Below are 18,779 nucleotides of genomic sequence, written 5' to 3'. Positions count from 1 at the left end.
ATGTTGACATGCTCAGAATTTATGCAGCCTGAAAGAGCAAGCTCCAAAATCCACACTCCAGAGATGAGGAAAAAGAAACTCCTTTCCTCAGAGAACAAATACATTAAAAAAAATGCCCTGATTTCTCCAAGGCTAGTCCTGTTGTAAATCTTGACATTTTTTAGCTTGATGCTAAATTATCTAAGTGTATATAAGAGAAGATAGTCACAAAGTACACTTTGTCGGATTCCAAATTATTAAACTGATTAAATGCATTCCAGCTCATTAAACTGATGTCATTAAACTGCAAAAAGTAACTGACTGTCACCCTGGTCATAAGGGAGGTTACCTGGCAGGGATGTATATATGGATGTTAAGGTACATAAGAAGTGGAATGGAAAATTATTTTAAGCATCTAATCCCATTGTGAATTGGAAAACTGTGAAATTAGTCACCCTAGCTCAGAAGCATGAATGCATAGCTGGAGGGAATTGAGAAACTGCCTAGGAAACTGAACACATCCCTGGGAAATGTTCCTAAGAGGAGAAATTGAAAAAAATGGAAGTTTCTTGAGGTAAATGGGAAACTGTAGGGTTTGTGATATGAAATAATAAACAATCTAGAGAAAGAAAATAATGATTTTTGGAGTGCCCTGATTGTAACATGAATGCACTCCAGGAAATTAAGGAGGATTATTTGAAACTGATAATATGAATACTTTTCACATACTGTGATTAATTGGTCTGTGAATCTTGCTTTCAAACTTCAAAGCCCAGCAGTATTCCCAAATGGCTTGGCATTCTTGTGAATAAGACTACCCAGTGTATTTATAGTATGTGTTCAGAAGTTGCAGAGTTTTAAAACCTTGTGGGTTTTTTAAGGCCCATCTCAGTGTAAGGGTTTAACACTGGCAAATGTTTGTCTCAGCTACATGTCTTCTCTGAGACTAATGGTCCAGAAAGGACGCAAAAGCTTCAAGAAAGATGTTCAAATGTGAATGTGTCCTATCTGCAGCCTTAAGACTCAGTTTTCTCAAACACCCTTGAAGTGATTAAAAGCAGACTGCTCACAGAACCATAGATAGTGTGGGTTGGAAAGGACCCTGAAGTTCTCATCTCATTCTACATCCCTGCATAAACAGGGGCACTTTCCTCTAGACCAAGTTGCTGAAAGCCCCATCCAGCCTAGCCATCTTTTCAGTAGACTTGGCGGGTGTCCTGGAACTCTGACTGCTCTCCCAGTACAGAATCAAGGATCATCCCTGTTCGCCTTCTTTTTTTTTCCTAGTCAGTAGGTCGTGTGGCCCAACATCATCAGCAGAAGACCTTGGTTAATCCAGGGTTATCAGATTTAGTTTACCCTTAATGCTCTGTTGAGCCCAGTCATTCCAAGCCTAATTAGCACATGAGCTGTCTTGTGGAGTGATATCCCAAAATAAACTGTCCTGAATAGAGCTTTACAAACTGAGCTTGGTTTGGGTTGCCAGTCCCTACAAGGGATATGTTTCCCTCTCAGAAGGAAAGTATGTGTAATCATTAGGAGTGCCTGGTCTGCTTCATAAGTATTTTATTAAGATTCTGGCTAGCCTTTTGTTAGTTCTGCTGCATGGAAAATATTCTGTTATATAAACTGATGCTGCGGTTTCATCCAGATCCTCTTGAGTTCTGCCTTGCTGCCAGCCATGTGAACATACAAACACACCCACACATCAGGAGGACACTTGGAGAGAGGCTGGTAATCGGACCAAAGATCTGGGAATACTCTTGTACATGAACAGAATGAAAATCTTGGCACTGAAGGTTGGCAAATGGCAGAGAAAATATGATCCTCTCCCCGCCCTAGCCCAAGGACAAATAATGAAGTTAAATATCACTATGTTCAAAAGTACTGACAGATAACTACTAGTGTGGCATGTAGTTTGGTGTGGAAGGCACTGGTTCAGGAAGTTACAAGCTCTAAAAATTTTCAAGAATTCCAAAAAACAAAAGGGACACTGAGGGATGATTGTATAGTCTCCTAAATTTCTATGGGTAGGTTATGAAACGTGTTCTGCAATGTAAACTGCTCCCAAATGAAGGAGGTTGCTTGTGACTGGGTAGTCTCACGATGGCCCAAGGATTTGTTCTGACATCAGACATTTCTTGTCTCATCATCCCAGGAATCATTCTGCCTTTTTTTATTTTTACCCACACTGAAATGAGACTCAGACATGATTGCAGAGGACCTATTTGTTCAGGTGCGTGGCCAAGAAATGCATGGTCTTAACAGTAACCAGGCAACTTCCATTTTCAAATATGGGTGCTCAACGATCTTTTCCTCCAGCTGCCTTCAAGGGGTTGTAAAATCCAGCCTGTGGTCTAAAAGCATTTGGGTATCAGCATTATTATCATATATATCCATGTATTAATATATTATTTAAATAATGTTTTTCTATATATTATTATATATGATCATGTAATATAATATAATATAATATAATATAATATAATATAATATAATATATAATTAACTTATACATGTGGTCTTAATGTCCTTCAGAAGGCAGGATAAATTTAATATATTAACTCCTCAGGTGCTGCTTTTATTGAGCTACACAGCTTTTTTGCCTTGCACAATGCTATCATCCCCAAATCAGGGAGTTTCCAGCCTTCAGACCATTGTGTATTCCTGCCTTGGAGCCACAGAAAATGTCTTCCTGTGTATCCAGGCATTTCTTCTGGTCTTGGTAGAACAGCCTAGGGCTAGAAAGGGTTAAAGTCTCTTGCAGCCTTAGCAGAAGTCAGCTGTTGGTCGCAGCTGCTGATTGAAAAACCATTTAGATGTGCAGTGTGGAAGAGGAACATTGAGTAAAAGCAGGCTGCTGCTGGGATGTGTTCTGTTTGTGCCTGGTTTTGTGCTCCTGATTTGTTTGCACGCAGTGTGCATTAAATTCCATGTAGGATTGCATCATTTAATACAGCTTTGCAGATGCAGGCATTCAGGCTGCCTGGCAGATCCGATGTCCCTCACACCTAGGTAATGCCATACCTGCACCTCTTCTTCCATTCACTGGGATGTGGCAGCAAACCATTGCAGCACTGCTGTCTTTCAGTCTGAAAAAGCTTTTTGACATTGCTAGCTGCTTTATGTACAGGGGGTTGATATTTTGTTAATTCAAGAGCTTATCCTGGCTGTGGTTTTACTTGACTCCCCTGTAGCCACTTTTGCTGTCTGTTCTGTTTCTGTTGTTGTGCTGAATTAGGTTGTACATCTGTAACCTGCCATCTCAGAAATGCTTGTTTTTCACTTGGTAGTGAGTGATTCCTACATATGTGGTACTCTGGGCTGAAGAGACAGTAAACATCATTTTACAGCCTCTTTACTGAGTTATCTTAAGGCTGAGTTCCTTATTTGTCAGCTTTTTCAAGTGGTCACTAATGCTTTTGTCTTGCAGAGGGAGTTTTGGTTCTTGCAGGGATTGTTTTGCAGCTGTGATTTCTGCAATGCATAGTCTGGACGGAAGTGAAATGCCAGTTTTAATCTGCACAGAAAGGAAGCAATAGGGAAGATATGCAGCCACTCTGCAGATATGCAGAGTGTATGTGCAGTATATATGTGTAGGGTGGCTGGAGTTTGTATAGATGTGCTGAGCTGTTCTGCAGCAAGATTTTGCTCACAGTGAAGACAGACTTCCTTTGTCCATTTTAGGCCTTGCTTGTCTTTTTTCCCCAAGGCATGAAGGTGGTAGAGGATATAGGACTACCTGAGGTAGAGCTGGCCTCATGTGCTTTTTTTGTGCAGATGAAGATTGCTCCTGAAATGATCCTCCCATAAGCTTTGGATAAGTAGGTCATCTGCTTTGCCATGGTCTGGCCAACACTGTGTTGCCTGAAGCCAGATTCCAGTAAAGGTTAGAAAAGAAAATCCAATGCAAATGATTTGTCACTCCTCTTTGAGAGGTCTTTCCAAAGGATGGTGCAGGTTTTTGTGAACTGATAGATGCAAGTAACCAAGGCAACCACAATCCACAGCTAAAGTGCAAAAAGTAGATTTATCCTGTCACCTTGCTGTCTGGAAGGTTTGAAAAACAGATGGGGACACATACCCTGCTAAGCTTATTCCATCTTAGCACAGACCAAAGGCATGTGGGCCTGTTCCCCGGCCTCCACATCTCAAAGGGCCTGGCCCATGTGCAGTGCTTCACAGTTCTGTGCTTTCTGTCACCTCCAAGCTTTTTACCACTCTTCCTCCCAGTGGGGAAGCCCAAGCCTGAGAAGAACGAGGTTTAAGTCTCTGTTGTCTTCTACCGAAATTCACTTTCTCAAGACAGACAGAAAACAACACAAAGCAAACACAATACATGAAGTTTCCCACACTGAATATTCTTAGGATACCTCAGGTCATCTTGAGTGAAAACAACTCTGGTTTTCCTCCTCACTAAATTTTCTACTTGCAAGCCATTTCTTTTGCAGTGGTGTGATTCTTGGGGTGCTCTGTGTAGGGCCAGGAGTTGGACTTGATGATCCTGATGGGTCCCTTCCAACTCAGCATATTCTATGGTTCTAATCCCTAATTATAGGGATGCTACAGATCCCCAGCAAGCCCAGAAATCTCCAGTGCTGTTGAGACTATTGTGTCCTCTCCACTTCTTGATGTCCTCTTAGGAGCCTTCACTCCTGCAGTGGACACCTAAATAAGAACAGCTGCCCATTCACCATTGTATGTACCCTATGACAGACTTATGGAACAGTTTTGTCACCCTCTGCAGGCACAGGTCAGATAGTTGGCCTTAATTCCTGAAGCTTAGCTGAGTTTGGTGCCTGACTCCCTCAGCCACACTTCATTTCCTGCCTCCTGCAGCTGTTGTGGTGGAGAGTTGTGAGCTTACAACCCCCAGGCAGAGAAGATGGAGCAAAAACCTTCAGTGGAGATTTCTGCTGGCTTTGACTCAGGTTCACCCACAGCTGATGGCTGTGGTTTTGTCACCACTCAGTTGCAGCTGCTGGTTCATGGGGTCGTCAGCTGGGCTGGTCAGTAGAAGGAGCATGTTGATGAGGCAGCCACAGCCCTGCTTTGCACAAATCATAGAATCATAGAATCATAGAATGGCTTGGGCTGGAAGAGACCTAAAAGGTCATCTAGTTCCAACCCCCTTGCCATGGGCAGGGAAGCCACCCATTAGGTCAGGATCACTAAGCTCTGACCAAAGCTGTGCAGTTAGGGAAGTTTGTCTTGGCATCCTTGAATACTGAGTGTGCCCAGAAATTTCATATGCTTAGAGGATTTTCTGTCTTTCTGTATGGCTTCTTAAGTGCTCTGGTGACCCTGCAAAACCCAGGCTCCAGCACCCAGGCAGATCTGCACTTCAAAATGAAATTGTGTGATTTCTACTGTTGTAAGATCTTCAGGAAGCTTTCAGAGTGCTCAGGCAAAAAGATGCTATACAAGCATAGTCCCTCCTGCTGCTACTGCTGCTGCTACTAGAGTGTCTGTGATAAGAAAGGATTTACTGTGTCTGCAGTTTAATTCAGTAGCAATTTCTCTGTGATATGAACAGCTAGAAACATCAGTCTTTTTCTTCTCTGCGGATTTGCATAAAGTAATTAGCAGCATATGTGCTGGGGGCTGGGGCAGGGAGGAGGAGGAGCAGGTTCCATCCCAGAGCACCTCAGTGGATGCTCTGAGTCATGGCCTGTAAATGGTTCTTGCCGAGTGCCACATGCCAGATGATGAGTCACAAAGCAAAGGAGCACAGAAATGGGAGAAACCGGTTCGGTCACTGTCCTGGCTCCTGTGCTAGCTGGTATAGATCTGCTGCTTGAGCTATTCCTTATGTCTTGTGTAACTCTAAATGCGCAGAGCAGCTGGGGCTTCTTGCCTCTGACTCGCAGGCAGTACCTGCCCCGCAGTGCTTATGTCATCATCAGGAATACACACACTACACCCATTCCTTAGTTTTGTGCATGCTGGTAACCCCTGGCCCATGCAGCTCCTTTCTGCCAGCAGCACAAGAGCTGTGACTGACCATCACGTGCTGTGGTTTCTATTTGGAACACATCATAATCCTATATAGTTCTGGGATGTAATGATACATGAATCATGGGCTTAGTCAGGCTGTCCTGAAAACCACTGGAAAAAGCCCTGGCCAAGGCAGGCTTTGTGGAAAGAAAAGGGAAGTGGTCTTGTCAGGAATCACTGCAGAGCAAGAGGAATCAGCCTGAGCAGAGGCAGAAGTTTAGGAAGTGTTTAGTCTTTCTATTTTTCTGCAGCTCCCTTTATATGTAAAATGCTGGAATATTCACCCTGGGAGCATGCAGACCACACTGACTATGCTCCTTGTCCCCTGAAGCAGGGAAGGAGAGCTGGAGGTTTAGGATGAGTCAAACAATTAGCATTTCCTTTTACACCTTTTTTTTTTTTCCACTGGATGATTTAATAAAGCATTTAATGAAGGTGTGAATTTGACAGAGATGTATTAGCTGGCAAGAAAGAAACAGGTGTCCAAACAAATACCACTAACTAGACTCATCCTGCAACACTTACAGGCTTCCTCACCTCCACCCTCTGCTTAGACATTCCCATGGCCACTCAGCCTGAACCACTCATCCTCTTCTCTGATGCTGCTCTCTGAATACCCTCCAGTTTTCTGGAATTTTCCTAATAAATTTTTGTTTAAAACCATCCAGTGCTTTCTGGCAGCTTTTGAAGTGGCAGAGGTGGGGCAGGGATGAACTGCAATATTGGTGCTGGAAACAATGAGACCTGAGAACCCCCACACTGTCTGAAGGGTGTCTTTTAGTTTGGATTAATCTCCCAGCCCTTTTGCCTGGAGGTGGACATACAGGGAGTAAACTGAAAATATCTCTCCTCGTGGAGCAAAGAGGAGATGTCTGTATTGTGCCTTTGTCTGCAAGATCTCACAAACAGTTGCTTTTTGAAGCATTTCTGGTGGTGTTTGTTTTGTAGAGCTGTGTGGTTTCTTCAGGCATGTTAATGCAAATGCAGTGTAGGAGTCAAGGGTTCACGTGGAACAACCTCTGAAGAATAAATAAGCAGCTCTAATACAAAATATTTTTTTCTCTTTCTTCTATGAAACTGAATGCCTATCTTTTAACTCTATTTTTGCATATTTCACCCTTGAATGACATGATGAATTTTGGTCTGTCTGGGCAAGGTGATGATGGCAGTGAAACCATAGCCATACAGAAGAAGTCAGCAATAACCCTCACAGTTAAAGATTTCCTTTGGAGACACAATTTCATGGATGAAGTGACTGAGGTTTGTAGAAACAATAATCTGTTCAGAAAAGCCATCCTCCAGAAAGCCAGCATTGCCTCCAGCTGACAGTTCTGAGGAAGTTGTGCCTGCTTCCTCATCCTCTATGTGCAGTCTTTTTACATTAAAATCACATTTATCTCTCATATCTCTGCATGCCTCCTCCAATGCATTACATTTTATGAGGAAGCCTGTGTTACTGTGAGCTGAACACTGTCACTCCTTGGGTGTGCAGGGGACAGCCCTGAGCAGAGCAGAGTATTAAGGATTCAGCAGTACAACTCCAAAATTGTGCTTGGAGCCATAACAAATATGAGAGTATGCCTGGAGGTGTGCAGCCACCACACATAACTTGTTAGCCTTTGGGGGCAATTGCATCCAGGTCTGGTTGCTTCTGCATCTTCTCAGCAGTGTTGCAGAGGCAGGAGTTGGTACCCAAGGCTGAGGAGCCGTGAGGTGGCACCAACCACCTTTGAATTGGCACAGTGTCCTCAGTCTTAGGGATGTGACAGGAGAGGAGTTTGAGGACCTCTGTAGTGGTCAGCAAGGACTTTAAAGGCACAGAGTGCAGAGCCCAAAGTATTCTCCATGCTTCTGTTACCTGCAGCGCACTGCCTCCTCTCTAAAGCTCAGACATAACCTGATAGGTGGCTCTTAGATCAGTGCAAAACCATCCTTTATTGGTCAGCATTCACCTGTTTTTTACCTAGAGCTTTGCTGCAGCTGAGGAGTTTTTATTGTGTATATTTATTTCCATGAGGATACAATCATTCATGAGCAATTCCATACCAAATGTAGGCTCTCACAAAAAGCCATTCTTCCTGCTCTGTATTTTTCCTGTTTGGAATGAAGCATCCACAGTGTCAACCTTACCTTCTCTGAGTAACCCTTAGCACCTCAAGGAGGAGCTCCCTGAATAAACAACCCATATCTGCCATGTTGCAGCAGATGGTGTCATTATGGAGAAGGCAAGAATTCTGACATTTGAAAATAAAATGGCTGATGTGCAGACATCTCTAGAGTTGTGGTGCTGCCTGCATGTCTTCCTGCCTTGTGCTGCCATTATGTGGTGTTCTAGGCAGGAATTGGTCCTGGATGCTGTGTTTGCTCTTGTGTGTGTGGCATTGAGCAGGGTTCAGCACAATGGTAAGAAGAATGGACTGATTTGGCAAAAAATGTTCTGGTATGAACTGCCTATCCACATCCGTAAATTTCCTTTTGCAAAAGGGGAGTGAGGGCTTTATGAAGAGCCAGTCAAAACCAGCAAAACCAGAAACTGGTCTGCTTGCTGCGTTTTATTCCTCGTTGTCAATCCCAGCATTGCAGACCCCGAGTAAGAAGAGGAAGGATACTTCTACAGTCTTCCAAAATAAAGAAGAGTCAACTAATGATGTAGCCAAGGAGGATGCTCTGGTGTTGGAAACTGAATAATTCTTGTGCTGGCAGTGCCATTGCCTACTTCCCTGCACCCCAAAGTCCAAGGAAGGCAGGAGAGATTGTAAGGGAGTAGCTACGACACAAAATGTCATGCCTATTCCTAGAGAAGCCGTCAGAATGTCTCCCAGCAGAAGCTGTCTGCTTGTCAGCTGTGATCCTGCATCTCAGAGCCTGGTGTTGGGAGCAGGTCATGGGGGCAGGCAGGGTGGGCATCCATCTGCTGCAGCATCTCTGGTGGCCAGTGAATCCCAGCCCACCTTGTGCTGCTGCTGGAGCCAGAGAGCTGGGCAGAGCTGTGTGTTGCAGTCAGAGCAGGAGAGACAGATGGGAAATGGCTGCTTGTCAGCTCTGACATTTTGCAGTCAAATGTCAAAGTGTGTCTGTGCAAGCCCAGTCCTCCCACAGCAGCTTCTGTGCTGACGTGAATTGTGTGCTGCTCAGCAGGGCTTGTCAGCAGATGGGTGCTGATGCTGGGAGCCTGCTCCAAGCAGCCATTTCCCAGAGGCAGCAGAGACCTGGTGCTTCAGCAGTCAAGTGTGCTGCCATCATTGTCTGTATCTTCAAAATTACATTTTTTAGGTGGTTGCATTGTGGCAGCACTTGAAATACAGCAAAGCCTGGTGGAGAAATGTGATCTGAGCATTACAGTCAGATACAAGAGCAGTAACAAAGGCGGGATGTGATACATGAGTAGATAGGCACTGGGGGACCAGCTTTTCACCCAAAATGCTTGTGAGGTGGGGGCAGGAAGATAGGATAAGTGCTGAGTTCAATAGAAATAAACTCAGATAAACTCAAGAGTTCCTGCTGTGCCATCAGTGATGCACAAGGTCCAAACTGGGGCACAAACACCACTCCAGCAAGTAAGAGAGAGAGAGAGGGTGTGTGTGTGTGTGTGTGTGTGTGTGTGTGTGCTCTAGGGTCAGAGTCAGGAGTTGCTGTTATCCATGGTGGCTCTTGAGCAATGGGATCTTAGGAATCCTTGATGAAGAAAATCTGCCCCCCAGGATCTGGGCTGGGTAGAGATCAGCCTCTGTGGCAGCAGCCGTGGGAAATGAGCCAAAGGCTTGTAAGACAGAGAAGTCACTGAGTGGGGTGTAAGGGCTGATAGAGGTTTTAGGGAGACTGCAGGTGAGGGAGAGTTTATGGGTTACACAGTTAGTAGTCCAGTTGGATATCCACCACCTGGTCTAAGTGGTCCAGGTGAATGCTCTTCTTCCGAGCCTAAACCTGGATGAAACATCCCAGGAGAAGCAGACATTGTAGGCGAGTGTCCCAGCCATGTAAATCTCTGGTAGCATCTGCCAGAAGGTCTGTCTGTTCTCTGACACTGGTGTTAGCATTAATTTTTGCCTTATTGGGTGTTTACTGCAAACAATAGCTCTGTTTCCATCTTTGTATTTTTATTTCCTGGCAGCATCATCCTGTGTCTGTGAGAAGCACTACTGTGCGTGGGAGGAAAGTACTTATTTTGATATTTTTATCATCTTCTAATTGCTATTCTTACACCTTGAGGCTGAACGAAGTGAAGTTCCTGATGTTTCTGCATAGCTGTCGCATTGTTCATGCTCTTGCTCTAACTTCATTTAACCCACATTTCTCACTTTCCCTTCTGTGCCCCCATGTGCCTTTGTAGGTCTGCTCCAAATCCGTTATCACCCCACAGTCATAAATGCTGGAGTAAGGTAGGAAAAAGGTCACTGTGAATACCACTTTCTGGGGTCTAAAGGTCAGTGGTGGGAGCCCTGGAGTCCAGAGCAGTATCCCAGGATACAATTTTCAGGGTGCAGTGATCACTGCCTGGATGAGTTATGGGTCAGTAATGCTGACCAAAAGTGCTTGGGGCAAGGTTTTCAAACAAGTGGTAATCTGTGAGAGCATTAGGTTCATTTTTTAATCTCTCAGACCCATCCTGGGTCACTGCTGTCTTTTGTGGTTTCTCCCTCTCATTGCTGCCTTAGCTGCCTGCCTGTGCACTTGTCTGTGTTGGATTAGCTGATCTGTAGAAGGGAAGGCAAGAGGAAAACCCTATCCAGACTTGTGCTGGAGGTACTTGTAGGCTGCATCTCTGGGTTAGGTGAAGAGGGAGAGATGGATTTGTCCTTTGCTCTCCCATGTCAAACACTGGTGAACATCTACAAGAAAGATGAAGAAAGACTTTTCAAACAAGCAGAGAGTGATGGGACAAGGGGGGAAAGCTTAAACTGAAAGATGGCATGTTTAGATTTGATATTAGGAAGAAATTATTTACTGTGAGAGTGGAGAGGCACTGTAATGGATTACTCAGAGAAATTGTTGGTGTCTCATCCCTGGGAGTGCTAAGGCCAGGTTGGATGGAGCTTTGAGCAACCTGGTCCTAGGGAGGGTGTCCCTGCCCATGGCAGGAGGATTGGAAAAATATGTTCTTTAAGGTTCCTTCAGCCCAAACCATTTTGGGTTATTCCTTTGGCTTTCTAGGAACCTGCTATGGACTGAACACAGGGAGAGTGGGGCTCTTAGTGTCCTGCCTGTGCAGTGCCCTGCCTGTATGGCTCCTGGGACCATGGCAATCACACTGTTGTGAAGTGCAGCAGGTAATAAGCAGGAAAATGCCGCAGATAATGTGGCAGAGAGATATGATCTCCTCCCAGACAACAGCAGAGACCAGTTTGGGTTGAAGTTTCACCATCAGCAAAAGGTCAGCAAAAGCCAGTGTGCTGTATGGGACGTATTTGACCAATGCCAGTGGCTCCCCATGGCCCCACTGAAGTCATCCAGTCCTTTTCATTGGAGAGACCCTTACGTACATAAGTAGTTGCATACCTTGGCATATTCCCCTGGCACCATTAAAAGGGCTCAGGACTTCATGGGGTCTCCTAGATTTGGAGAGGAATGATTGTTGCTGCTTTTCTGTTCCAGTCTGCTCTTGCTTTCCAGTCTCTTCCTGGACTTGTGTGTGTGTCTGTTGCAAGACCTTGCTGTGTTTGGTCCTTGAAGGAAAGTTCAATGTATCCAAAAGGAAGCAAAGATGTTCAATCCAGTGTGAGAAGATAGACTACACTCACCGGAGTGCAGTGCTTCACTTCAGACCCTGTGCTGTTTTCCTGTGAGCACACAGTGCCATCTGCAGTGAGGTCTTTGTTTGGCCCAAATCCTGTACAGCCCTTTGGCCACTTGACTGAAATCAGTTACTCTCTTTAGATAACTTTGAGAGGGGTCAGGTGGAATCACAAGTGTTGTCCCAGGAGCCTGCATGGAGGGTGACGTGTTTGTTTTACCTTGTGATGGTTTGTTTCCCAGAAGAAGGACCTTGTGCTCAGGTATTTGTGCTGACAAGGAACCAATCCGTTTGATCCTTGCCAACACATGAAATCTTCAGTCAAACCAAGGATGCTTTAAATAGTCACTGCCTTTCCCGAGACGTGACTTGCTTTGTGGTTTTGTCTCTCTGTAGGTATCTGACCTCCCTCATGAGAAGCGTCCTCCCTGCCTCTCATGTGCAGCCCTACCTGTTTATGGGTGGTACCAGTTTCACTGATGCCCTGAAGAGTATTCCTCACCATGGATAGTCCACCCAAACTGACCGGTGAGACGCTGATTGTCCATCACATTCCCCTGGTTCATTGCCAGGTCCCTGATAGACAGTGCTGCTCCATGAGCAAAAGGACCAACCCCTTCTGCCAGCCAGAGCTCAGCACTACACGGACCTCTGCCCATCCAGACAGAGACCTCTCACAGACTGACTCCTTGGTGTACAGCAGCTTTCTCCAGACCTCTGAAACCTCAGCAGAGGCCTCAGACAACAAAGAAAGAAAAGCAAGGGATCTGATTGTCCCTAGTGTCAGTAAGCGACACAACCCTTTCCTGCTGAGTGAGGGTGAAGACATCAGTATTTTTGGGGATGACTTGGGTCAAAAATCTTTCCACCTTCACAACTCACTCGTTGATGGCAAACCTCCCTTCAATCTGCAGGATCTGGCCTTGCCCCCTTTCCACCTCCACGACTCCAGCCACATTGTGAAATCCTGGAGCATGGCCAGCCGGTCTGGTGTGGTGGATGGGCAAGAGGACAAACTCAACAGTGACAACATCCAGAAGAGGAACAATGCAAACAGGTGCCATCAGGCCATGGAACGCATGGAGCTGGATGAATGCAGCTGCCGTCGTGGCAGCTCCTCCAATTTCTCCTTCGACAGTGGTGATCAGGAGTGGAACCAGAACACAGGTGAGCTGCTGAGGAATCAGGATGCCCTGCACAGGACATGCAGTTGTTCCAGCTCAGAGATCCAGCACTGTCGCTGCTACAGTTCGTCAAGTCAGTCTGAAGTGATTGACCAGCAGATGGGCTACATCAGTGACTCTTCCTGCAACAGTTCTGATGGGGTCCTAGTGAACTTCAGTGCTCTCTACAACAAGATGAATGGTCAGTCTCAATCCAACCTGAATTCAGCTAACCTGTCCTGTGACTCTTCCTTCTGCAGCCACTCAGACACAGGAGCTTTTTACCTGGATTTACATTCATCACCCACTGAATCCAAGATGTCTTGTGAGTCGCATAACCCAGAAAGTTCAGGGAAGGTGTGTGGGTGTCAACACTCCTCCTCACCTGTCCTTGATGCTAACTGCAACTCCTACCACCTCCACTGTGAGCCTTGCACATCAGAGAGCTCAGACCTCACTGCCTGCTTCCAGAGCCAAGCACGGCTTGTCGTGGCTACTCAGAATTACTATAAGTTAGTCACATGTGACTTGTCTTCCCAGTCATCCCCCAGCCCTGCAGGATCTTCCATAACTAGCTGCTCAGAAGACCAGACCAAGGGCAGCCCAGCACAGCCCACAGAATACTATCTGTTTAGAAGGCCTGACCTGAGACAAGAAGAAGGCAATGTAGAGCGCAGTGAAGAGGAGCCAAAGGGAGAATACAGCCAGAACATGATTGAGGGTCAGGTCTATGTCAATGTGTCACCACCAAACCTCAACACAAGCCGGCAGCGCTCCAGGAGCTATGATCAGAACCTGGACAGGAGTCCTGGCAGCAGGCTGGGCTCTTTGGAGCGCATGGTGAGCTGTCCAGTCAAGCTGAGTGAAAGTCCAGCAATACCCATCCAGAGCTCTCCCCCCAAGAGGGTGACATCGTTCGCTGAACTGGCTAAAGGACGGAAAAAGAACGGCACCTCCCCACCGCTCCGCTCTAGTGGTGATTCTTCCCTGGAGTTCTCTCCTATTCCTGAGACTCAGCGGGATTGCCCAACCTTCCTTGAAGAAAGAGCCCGGCGCAGCCAGAGTCTTCCACCCATGCCCTTCATCCATGGCCTGAACCGGAGCTGCGAGGGCTTCTGTTTGAATCACGCTTTTGGGGACAGCCAGGCTTTGTGTTCCACGAAAGACTCCGTCTCCAGTGAGAAGGTCCCCAGTGGGCATGGGGCAGGTGAGCAAGCCTCTCTCTCCCTGCTGAAGGAGGCAGATGCCAGCTTCTCGGGTGGCTCTGCCAGTGGCCACGGACAAAAAGATGTTAGAGCCCAAGCAGACGGTAAGGAGCCAAAGTAGGCAGAAGGGTGAAGTAAAAAGGAAGGCAGCTTCTTGGGATATGAGGGGAGCAGCAGGAAAACCTGCATGGTGATAAGAGACCAGTGCTGGGGCAGTTTGGTTCCTGGTCTGCCAGTCCCTGGGACAAAGCCTTGCCATGCTTTGTCACAAAAGCCTTTCAGTCTCATATCAGTGCAAGTATCTTGTCCTTGTATTTCTAAAGCCTCCTGAGGTTTTGTTCAAACCTCTCATGTCATGTTAGCAGGGACATGGCATTAATACTGAGAGAGTCTGTGCAGCTTGAAGGGTTGTATCCCTTCCAGGGTATTTACTGTGCTTGTCTGTGAGAATCACCTGCCCTTAGCTCCTAAGATGAAGATGTGAAGATGCTCAACAGAGTAATAGTCACAGCCTTCCTTTTTTGGAGTTATGAGGGGCAGAGATTGCAAGAGGAGAGGCATAGCCAGCACTCTCCTTTCCATGCAGGTCTAGGAAGCTCACACAGTTTCTGCTAAGACTTAACAGTGTGAGTCCTGCAGCATCTAATCTGTATGACTCTGCTGGAATATCCTGGTCATGTCCTCCACAGTGCTGTGGATTGCAGCAAATGTTCCTAGGGAGAGCCACTGTCACAGTTACCTCTGTAATATGTGAGTTGTTTTCCACCTTGATGCTGCTGTCACTTGTCCTCATGAGGAAGCTGTATGACACTCCCTTTGGAAGTATGTCTGATGCCTTGAGAAGGCTGACCTGGAACAGAGAGTAGACAGAGCTAAGAGAATAAAGTAGGTATTTACTGAAAGGCCTTTAAAAGATGCACCTTGGCGTACAAGAGCCTGGCCAGGGCTATACCCAGGATGGACCCAAAATAGTCACAAAATGGACCACCAGTCACAAGGTCTCTGTTTTATTTGCATATTGGGGTTAATTGTTCAATTACAGCTTCACATTATGAAGTCCCATCCTTCTTGTTTTCTCTCTTCAGTCCACCATTGTTTATGCTTTTGGTCCTGAAACTTTGGGTTTCCTTGGTGTCAAGCTGAAAAAGGACTGTTTTGTCTACCTACTCTGTGAAGAGAGCTTACTAGCACTTAATTTGAAGCTCAGACTTACACACCTAGGCAGCACAGCATCTGAAAAACAGGAAAGCTGAAACTTAAGGCATCATGGCCATTTCTCCAGCATTGTGGGAGACTTCTGTCTCTGCCCTAGGCAGGTATTTTACCTGCTTCACAGGTAAAAGCCCTTGTAAAATGTCTCTAACCAGACCACTGCAGAAAATAGCCCCCTACTATGTAAAAAAATTATGATGCCTTAACAGACTGTTTCCACTTAATATTCTGAAAATATCTGGCAGGAGGTAAGAACATGTGGTTTATTGCCATGGCAGGGGTAGGAGAGATTCTGGCCTTTGGAGCAAAAGTTTTTTTAGTTATTGTCCTATTTGTTTATTGAGCCTTGAATATGCCCTTGGTGTGGGATGGCAGTGAAGGCATGTCTCTGCTGGGAGAGGGCAGCATGGCAGCAGCCCTCTTAGCTTCAGAGGGAGGCTTGGAAGGAGCAGGCCCTGCTCAGGGAGGAGGGGGCAGACAGGAGCTTTCATGATAATATATCCCAGCAGTTGCTGGCCACCACCCTGTGGGTCCTCTCCTTATGCATTGTGACAGCAAGGCAGGCATCAGGGCTGTGCAGGAAGCTTCTGCCTGCAGCTGGAGATGGAGGCATATCTGCCTTGCTCCAGCCCAGAGCAGCATGCAAGCCTAGAGGCTCTGAGTGGGGCTAGAGGGAAAGCAAGCCCTGCTAAAAGCTGGCTACAGGGAGAAAGCTCTGGAACACCCGGCAGGCAGCAGGTAGCATGAGGGCTGATCAGGGATCTCATTCCCACATGTGCACCCAGTGCTGTGTGTGTTTTGCACTGAATGCACAATGCGTCACCCATCAGATGTGTCCCTCAGGATATTTGTGGCCCCATCAGGAGCTGGAGGCATCTACACATGTACATCAGTCCACCACACTCCCTCAGGACATCCTAGTCCATCATTTGCTGGAGCAGACTGGCACTTTCCAGGCTTGGGGGCAGGATGTTGGGAATGTCCTGTCCAGGTATGGCAGAGACAGGGGGATGAAGGAAGTTCTGTGTTCCAAAGTGGGGAGAGTTACAGGGAAAAGAAGAGGGAGGGAGAAAGGGAAGCAGGCGGCCTTTGCAACAGCACCAATATATTGCAATGTGGGATGCAGAGCTGCAGTGCTATTGCATGTAATGCTTGTGCTGGACTGTGCAAGTCCACAGTGCATGTGGGAGGCAACAGTCCTTTGGGATGAGAAATCTGACTGTACCACATTGTTGGGCCTTGACTTGGTGGTACTGCTTGGGCAGAGGCAGCTCAAGGGCAGGCACCTGGCCCCATGGATTTGTGCTGTCCAGAGGGCAAGAAATTGAGGAAGGATGTGAAGCTGGTGACCCTACCAGGACAGACAACGTCTTGATGCAGTGCTCTGCTCTTCCAGACAGCTGGAAACTCTGCACTTAGGGCCACATATCTTTTATCTTGCCAGCTCTTGATGTGTGTAACCAGTTCAGACTTGAACCACTCTGTAACTGGCCTCTAGCTCATCCTCTTGCTCCTGCAACAGAAAGCACATTCCCTTTTGCTTGTATTCTGCTTGTCTGAGGATGATTGTTGCTCTGTCCATCCTCACACTTTGTTCCCCTTTCTCTCCCTGAAGGTGGTGGCACAGACAGCAAGCCCGTGGTACGCTACAGCAAGGACCAGCGTCCCACAACTCTGCCCATCCAGCCCTTTGTTTTTCAGCACCATTTCAGCAAGCCACCCAAGGCACGTGCCCTGCACAGCCATTTTGCCTCCAGCCTTTCCCAGCTCTACAGCTTGTCTAGCAACCGGTCTGCCAGCCAGCAGATCTCCAGCTCCCAGTCCTCAGCCTGGGCCACCTCGGCAGAGCAGGCGGGGGTAGCGGGGAGCCAGGCCCATGGCACGCTTGTGACCCAGCGCTCAGCAGACGGAGCTGCCTCACGCGGTGATGGGGCCACCAAGAAGCCTGGCCCCGAGACAACACGTCCATCCCCACTGGGCAGTTACTCCCCCGTGCGATGCAACGTGCCTTTCTTCCAAAGCGTGGACTCCTCTTCCTCGCCCACCACAGAGAGAGCTGAAGACAGCCAGCCCCCCAGAAGCAGGTCCTGCCCCATCTCTGCTAACTTGCTTCCCACGAGGTCATCTCCCGCTGTCAGTGCCATGCAGCCCTCCAAAGCCACCAAAGCTGATGCCCTGAGGCAAAAGGAGAACCCCAAGCTGATTCCCAAGAAGGAGGCCCCGCTGGAGCCAAGCCCACCACTCTCTGAATACCGACTCCACAGTGCGTCCCTCCCGCCCTTCTCAGTGGGTGGCATGTCCATGAGCAGAGTAGGAGGTCATGCAGATTCACACTGGAGAAGTGGCAGTGAGACTAGCAGCTCTGGTCCCCTGAGCAGCATGGGAATACGGCCAGTCAATGGTAGGTACCCATCCTCCAGGACCGGCTAGTCTGGAGTACCTACAGCTATGGCTGTAGCTGTGGCTGCTCCCTATAGTACCACAATTTCCTATAGCCGCAGACCAGGATAAAATTGTATTTGGATGCCACAGGAAGACCTACACTAAGAGCGTGTCCCTCCAGTCCTGACTCCTACACTGTGTCTCCAGAGAGGGCAGTATGGGCTGCTGATCTTACAGCACCCCATGCCAGGTGCTTGCACCCCAAACCTGCTGCCTCTGTGCCTGCAGCCACAAGGGCACCCAAGTTCCTGCCCTGCTTTGCCAGGCAGTGGCCTCTACCTGTCTCCATGTGCATGTGCTAATGTCCTGAAATGCTGCTGGACCTCTGAGTAATGTGCTGTCTCTCTTTCTCTATCCTCCATCTTTCTCTTCCTCTCCCCATTTTCCTTCCACATCTCCCGTGTGCTCTCGTCATCCTGTCTGGTGCTCACTGCCCGCGGCATCCCAGCGAACCACCTCTCCCCCCAAGCGCTGAAGTGGCGAGAGTACAGGCGGAGGAACCCCCTGGGTCTGGACCGTGTTTCAGGGCTACCCAGCTTAGCGGGCAGCCTGGACAGGAGGCAGCAAGAGCCTCGGCTGAACCGGGGCAACCCCATCTTTGAGCTCCCTGGCGCTCTCAGCAACAGCCATTTCCACTGCAAGCTGAACGGTGCGCACCACCTCTCTGCTGGGGGGGTCTTGGGAGGTGGCCTTGGGTGGCCTGGTGCAGCCTCGGTTTCCTTGAGCTCAGGTTAAGCTTGGATTCATCACTGCTCTGCCTGCTCAGAGCAGGAGGGATGATACATCTGATCACAGTGGGGCTGGAGGGTTCAAGAGGAAGGTGAAAATTGCTTCACTGGTGGAGCAAATCTTTGTGGAGCCTTCCTTCTCCATGAATTTAGAGCAGTCAGGTCCAGATGTGAGTTGGATTGAAGGGAAAAGTGAACAGCCCAGGAGTTTGCTTAGACCTCAGTAAGTGCTTCTGGACCGTGGTTAACTTGTAGTTTGTCTCACAGAGGAGTTGGCGCCCTTGGAGAGCTCAGGTCTGTGCCCTATGGTGCCTGACCATCT

The 18,779-nt window shown here is 47.6% G+C and overlaps 1 protein-coding gene across 4 annotated transcripts in view; it reads left to right on the top strand.

Annotated features, from left to right (window-relative positions):
- RUSC2 (RUN and SH3 domain containing 2) overlaps positions 1-18,779 on the top strand; it is a 53,811-nt gene that overhangs the window by 24,071 nt on the left and 10,961 nt on the right. For 2 of the 4 annotated variants that reach the window (XM_083883321.1, XM_083883322.1), the window contains 3 exons: positions 12,104-14,179; positions 16,903-17,688; positions 18,178-18,378. In XM_083883321.1, coding sequence (XP_083739447.1) covers positions 12,211-14,179; positions 16,903-17,688; positions 18,178-18,378 — 2,956 coding nt within the window. In that variant the 5' untranslated portion in view covers positions 12,104-12,210. The remainder of the gene's footprint in view (positions 1-12,103; positions 14,180-16,902; positions 17,689-18,177; positions 18,379-18,779) is intronic. The other 2 variants (XM_083883323.1, XM_083883324.1) reach the window with 2 other exon arrangements.

Source organism: Zosterops lateralis, assembly GCF_965231275.1.
Source record: "Zosterops lateralis genome assembly, chromosome: Z".
Classification (NCBI taxonomy): domain Eukaryota; kingdom Metazoa; phylum Chordata; class Aves; order Passeriformes; family Zosteropidae; genus Zosterops; species Zosterops lateralis.
The sequence above is the reverse complement of the archived record's forward strand: the minus strand, read 5'-3'. Positions and strand labels throughout refer to the sequence as shown.